The 6,331-nt window shown below is 66.1% G+C and overlaps 1 protein-coding gene across 2 annotated transcripts in view; it reads left to right on the forward strand.

Moving 5' to 3' along the window:
- MGLL (monoglyceride lipase) overlaps positions 1-6,016 on the forward strand; it is an 89,718-nt gene extending 83,702 nt beyond the window's left edge. The window contains exons 7-8 of one of the 2 annotated variants that reach the window (XM_005223161.5): positions 1,988-2,203; positions 3,885-6,013. In XM_005223161.5, the coding sequence (XP_005223218.1) occupies positions 1,988-2,203; positions 3,885-4,010 (342 nt within the window). In that variant the 3' untranslated portion in view covers positions 4,011-6,013. 2 annotated transcript variants of the gene reach the window in all.
- The last annotated feature ends 315 nt before the right edge of the window (positions 6,017-6,331 follow it).

The raw sequence follows: 6,331 nt of genomic DNA on the forward strand, positions 1-6,331 counted from the left end.
GGGCACTCCCAGTACACACAAACCTCCGACTGCTCACGGCACGGCCCCCTCAGCCCCGCTCCAGCTCTTCTGCCGGGAGCACCCCCAGTCCCGTGCCGAGGCAGTCTCCCTTCCAGAACCCAGTCTGTGTTCTCTGTCGCTGCACCAGGACGCCCTCCAAGTGCCTCCTGGCTGGTTGGCACGCACGCTGGCCGGCCGTGTGGCGAGTTCTGGGGGGCTAAGGAGGGTCTGGCCCTGCTCCCACTCACATCTGCGGGGGACTCCGCTCCAGGCCCCCTCCCCAACTAACGTTTCCGGTGTGCCTGCGTTGAGGGTTGGGCCCCTGCTGCTGTGGCCTTCGTGGCTTCTGCCCATGCAGCCGGGAGGCCACCTGCCCGCGGCCTGGGGGGCTTGGCCACCCCGAGGCGTTGGCCTCATCACAACCAGGGCTGCAGACAGGCCCAGCCTCCCCCGCCACCCCCCCTCCCCCGCCACCCCTGTGAACCCGGCTGTCACTTCCCTGCGGGTCGGTCCTGCTTTGCGACTCATCCCCGTGCACGGCTTATCCCCACAGAAGACTTGTCTGTTTTCAGCAGCTGGGGATCTACCAGTGCCTTACAAATAAGCCTCGAGCCGCAGGAGCCTCTCTTAGCATGGACCTCTGCGCAGGGGCGACCACGGGGGCCTGGCTCAGCCGGTGCCCCTCGTAGAGGTCTGCTCGGCCCCTCCCCATCCCCGTGTTCCCCGCTCCCTGCCCCCCGCCCCCCGCGACTCTGGGGGGAACATCTCTGAGCCCCAGAGAGGCTGGTCCTTGAGGTCACCGGCTGCAGAACAGCCAGGGCCTCTGCGCTTCCCTGACAGCTCAGCTGGTAAGGATTCCACCTGCAACGCAGGAGACCCCGGTTCCATTCCTGGGTCAGGAAGATCCCCTGGAGAAAGAAAAGGCTATCCACTCCAGTATTCTTGGGCTTCCCTGGTGGCTCAGCTGGTAAAGAATCTGCCTGCAATGCAGGAGACCCTGGTTCCATTCCTGGGTTGGAAAGATCCCCTGGAGGAGGGAAAGGCTACTCACTCCAGTATTCTGACTTGGAGAATTCCATGGACTGACCGTATGGTCCATGGGGTTGCAGAGAGTGGAACATAACTGAGTGACCTTCACTTTCTGAGAAGCCAGGCAGGGTTCGTGTGCCTCTGCCCACGTTCCCTCCTGCAGGACCACAGGGTTACGGCGGCCAGGACACCCGCGTGCGTGGGTCGGGCTGACCCCTCAGAGACCCCGTGTTGCTGCTTTGTAACCCCCTGGAGGCCTGGCCACTCTGATGGTCACTGGAAGAGAGTCACGGAGATGTGGTCCCCCAGGAAGGCCTCTCTGGGGTTTTGGGTGGGTGCTGGCTGCTCAGGTGCTGCAGGCTTGGCCTTGGCAGGGGAGGTCCCCGTCCACCTCCGGCCTGGGGTACAGGACACTGAAACCCTGGTGGGTTTAGGTCTTGAGACCTCCGAAAGCAGAGGCCACTGGGATTGCGCGGGCTGCTTACCTGAGGGGAGCTTTGTCCCCTGAGCTGTTGCCCTGTGCGGGGGTGTGGGGTCTGCCCTGCCCTTATGGCCGCCCCTTCAGCCCGCCCAGCCTGCCCTTCCCCCAACACCCAGGTCTTGACCCGTCAGTGTATACACAGGGCCAATCAGCCTGTACACAGGGCCCGTCAGCCTGTACACAGGGCCCATCAGCGTGTACACAGGGCCAGTCAGGGTGTACACAGGGCCTGTCAGCCTGTACACAGGACCAGTCAGCATGTACACAGGGCCGGTCAGCGCGTACACAGGGCCCGTCAGCCTGTACACAGGGCCCGTCAGCGCGTACACAGGGCCAGTCAGCGTGTACACAGGGTCTGTCAGCCTATACACAGGGCCCGTCAGCCTGTACACAGGGCTGATCAGCGTGTACACAGGGCCCGTCAGCGTGTACACAGGGCGGCTCCCCAGGGTCTGACGGACATCCCTCTCCCTGCAGGTGGACATCTACAACACGGACCCCCTGGTCTGCCGGGCGGGGCTCAAAGTCTGCTTCGGCAACCAGCTGCTCAACGCGGTGTCGCGGGTGGAGCGGGCGCTGCCCAAGCTGACACTGCCCTTCCTGCTGCTGCAGGGCTCTGCCGACCGCCTCTGCAACAGCAGGGGCGCCTACCTGCTCATGGAGTCAGCCAAGAGCCAGGACAAGACGCTCAAGGTGAGCAGCTGCCACCGCTCCGCATCAGGAAGGGTGGGGGGCCTGCCCTTGGGAGGCGTGTCCCGGGCGCTGGTGAGGCATCAGCTGGTCGTTCACTCCCTGGGGAGCACCCGCGTGTCGGGCACAACAGGATGGCAAAGTGTCGTTCCTGGTGGGGAAGCCCCCCGAGTGTCTTCCCTCTAGACCGGGAAGCCGGCCGGCTGCAGGGATGGGGAGAGAGCGGACCCGTGGGCCGTGTCCACACGGAGTGGCAGCTGAGCCTGAAGGTGGCTCTGGGTGGTCGGTGGGGCAGACAAGCCTCAGGACACGTGCATGCGTGGCTCCCACCCCTAGCGGCTTCCCCATGGGCACAGCCGCGTGGGTGCCCGGTCTGGGGCTGCCCGCTTGGTCACGGGCACACAGGCGGTCCCTGCGGTGCCATGCCTGCTGCGGGGGCTGGGGCTGCAGCGCCGCTGTGCCCCAAGTCCTCTGCCCACCGCCCTCCTCAGCTCTGCTCTGAGGGTCAGCCTTGGCCCAGGCAGAGAGGGACTCAGATGAGCCTGGGACAGGGGTGGGCTGGAAGGAGATGGTACCTGGGGGATGCGGCCCTGGGGATCGCGAGTCCCGTTCTGACGCTCCTGAAACTGGGACAGATAACTGAAAGAGGGGGCTCAGAGGTCCGTGCTCACGGCAGCCCCGAGATGGAGGCGGGCCTGACGAGCCCAGTGGGGTCCATCCCACTGATGGAGGAACGTTACTCAGCCTCGGAAAGCGGGGGCGGGGGCGTTCTGATAGCTTCCTGCTGCCACGAGCGTGGACACACCTTGAGGAGGGCTACGCTCAGTGAAACGAGCCGCTCACCAGAGTGCAAGGCATGTGCGATTCCACCCCCAGGAAACGAGCAAAGCTGACGAAAGTCATCGCAGTAGACAGCAGGGGGGACCCGCTGTGGCCCCGCGTGGGACTCGGCGCTTTCAACTGCCAGGGCCTGGTCGCAGAGCTGAGAGCTCGTAAGCCATGTAGCTTGGCCAGAAAAAAGAATGGAAAAGAAAGCGGCTGCTGTCACCAGGGGGCAGGAAGCAGGGCAGGGAGCGGGCATGTGGCGGGGCCGGGCTTTCGGCCGTCACGAGAGCGCTGCAGAGCCACCCGGGACACCGAGCGCCCCAGCTGCACATGCAGCGGTGGCTAAGGTGGCCCGTTTCCTGTTAGGAGATTTCCGTGCAGTCAACGAGAGGCATTTGGAGATGCCTGTGGAAGTTGCCGGGAATGGCAAGGAGGTTGCTGGTTACACACGGGGCGAGTCCGGAGGAGGTCGGGCTGGAGATGTAGATTCTGAGGCGTACACCCACAGGTGGCTCCTACAGCCTGGGGCCTGGATGGGGTTCTGGGGGGCCGTGGAGGGAGGAGGCCAGAGCCCCTCATCCCGCGGCCACACCAGCCTGCAGCTCAGGGGGCCCACGTGCTGCCAGGACCACCACGTGGGCAGGCGGAGTGCGGGTCTGATGGGGAGGCTGGGGCCCTGCAGGGAGAGGAGCACAGACAGAGTGGGGGTGGCGGGGGGCACTGTGAGTAAGGACAGGACCTGCAACCGTGCAGGGGCGTCCGTCTGCAGACTACCGGCTGACCAGGCGCAGGGCAGGGGTCCTCTCTGGTGGCCTCGTCCCCTGCTATGGTCCTGACCGCCTGTCTCTCCTGGTTGCAGATTTACGAAGGTGCCTATCACATCCTCCACAAAGAGCTTCCTGAGGTGACCAGCTCTGTCTTCCGGGAGATAAACACGTGGGTCTCGCAAAGGACAGCGGTGGAGGGAATGGGGTGCCCACCCTGAGCCCCCCGGCCAGCTGCGGGGCCACTGTCGGGAAGCGGGCAGAGGAAGGGCAGGGGCTGGCTTCTCAGACGTGGCCGAGAAACACACACACACACACCCAGATTGGAGGAATCCCTAGCACAACTGACTCAGGCAGGCTTGTCACCGGTCAGGCTGTCCACCACTGGATCTGCCTTAAACGGTAGACGCTTTATGCAAAAACTGGAGGTCAGGGCACTTTCCAGAGAACTGCTGGAAGGCCTGAGGCCACACGGAGCCCTGCCCCGCCTCTCCCGCCCTGCAGGGTCCCAGGAACCCCCCCCCAACCCCAGCAATAATTGGAGGGCGCCCTCCCGCCGCCCCGCACCCTGCCTGTTCCCCTCTGGCCATGGGACGCGGGGAAGGTCCACTGTCCTGGCTGACTTGCGTGCCTGTGGGGGCCCGGAAGTGCCCGCGGGCCCACCCTGGCCCGAGTCAGCTGTGAGCCCTGGGGGCTGGACTGGGCCAGGGGGCGGGGGCCTGGGCGTGGGAAGGGGACCACCCCCCACCCCGCTCCTGGGCGCATGGGGGCGGCCGCTGCTCCCTGACGGCTCACCCGACGTTCGGAGGGCCTCTGTGCTGGACGTCTGTTCAGACGCGGAGTCTGTGGGCGGGAAGCAGGGGTCTTGACGGCGCTGGGCCGGAGCTGGTCCCAGGCGGTGCCTCGCCCGAGGCCCCAGCAGGAAGGGCGATCCGGGTCCCCGCAGCCGTCCCTTACTGGTGCCCTGCCCGCATCCCCCACCCCTTGGCCCTCCCTGCTCTGGCCAGCACGGTAATTGGGGGTCCCCGCCGCCCGGGGGTGCTTTCGCTATCTGTGTGAGCGTGGTGGGGGCGCTGCACCCTGGGAGGGGAAGGCGTGGCCCCTGGACGTGGGGCTGGGTGGGGCTCGACCCAGTCCTCCAGCGGCAGGAGCCGCTGCCCCGCTGCGCCCTGCTGTTCTGGGGAGGTCCCCTGCCTCCATTCCAGGGTCCCCTAGCGCACCCTGAGCCAGAGTGGGCCCCCCGGCGAAGGAGCCACGTGGGCTCGTGGGGGGACCGGCCAGGTCCCCACGGAGAGTGGCTTCGTTGACCTGTTCCCCTTTGGAGAAAGAAAAAGAATGTAGAAAATGCCCTGTGGGCTCTGCCCGCCATCCTCCGGGGCCAAGGAGCCGCAGAGATGCCGCGCACCAGCCCACACCCACCCCCGCCGCGCCGTGCGTGGAAATGTCTCCACGGCGGGCCACTTCCCAAGCCGAACGCCGGGCGGGCACATGGTCCAACCAGGAGTCTTTCAACGCTTGGACTTATTTTCTTCGAAAGCTTTCAGAGATGCACATTCAGCCGCCTTCAGCGATCTGGTCAAAGAATCGCCCATATTTGAAAGATGTTCCTCGGATCTGGGACTGTTTTCTTCACGGGGTGGGCCAGGGCACGCCCTCCACGGTCAGGGTGCGGGCAGCCGTGTCTGGGGCCCCATCCTGGCAGTACCAGCGAGTGCTGAATCAGGGTCGCCCGCCATGCTGAACCCAGAGCCCCTGGGCCGTGCCCGCCTGGCCCTCGGTGGTGCAGGGGAGCTGGGTGTGCACAGGCGGCAAGGCTGGGCAGAGCACTGAGGGAAGGGCGGGCAGCCGAGCCCATGTGGACCTGTCACTCAGGCCGCCTGGGCCACGGGAGGTGGTTCTGTGCGGACCGGTTTTCCAGAAGATGCTGCCCGCGGCTGCCGGGGGTCCCGGCCCCCTGGGCCCGCTCTTGCTGGGGCTGGGGTGCTGACCCCGGCGTGCCCTCGGCCCTGGTGCTCGGAGCCCCCCGCAGGCCCCCTGTCTCCCTCGCCAACTGCTGACTCCCCCCATTGGACCACAGCGACTTCCCACACAGTTTCCTGGTTTGCTGTCATGCCCACGGCTCAGCCGCCTCCCTCCATGCCTGCTGTCAGTGGGGCCCTGTGTGTCGGGTAACAGGTAGTGCGGGACCGACACAGTTAACCCTAATAAACCATGGTTTCTGCCACCACTGCCTGCCTGTCTGTCTGATCGACCCCGGCACGCCCTGCAGAGACAGGTGGCCTCCTGGCTGACCACGCTCTGTGGGCCCCCAACTCCTGACGGGTTAGGAAGGTGCCCTGCTCCCGACCTGGGGCTGCCCCGCTGCCTCACCCACCGCAGCTCCCCCGCAGCTGAGGCAGCAATCTGCACGTCCGCCTGCAGCCCGTCGCCCGAGCCCCAAGCGTGTCCTGCAGACCATCTCCCTCCAGCCCTAGGCCCGTCCCTGCCTGCCTCCTGTCCTGTGGGGCGGCCAGGGTGAGTGTCTGGTGAGTCGGATGGTGGC

Source organism: Bos taurus, chromosome 22, assembly GCF_002263795.3.
Source record: "Bos taurus isolate L1 Dominette 01449 registration number 42190680 breed Hereford chromosome 22, ARS-UCD2.0, whole genome shotgun sequence".
NCBI lineage: Eukaryota > Metazoa > Chordata > Mammalia > Artiodactyla > Bovidae > Bos > Bos taurus.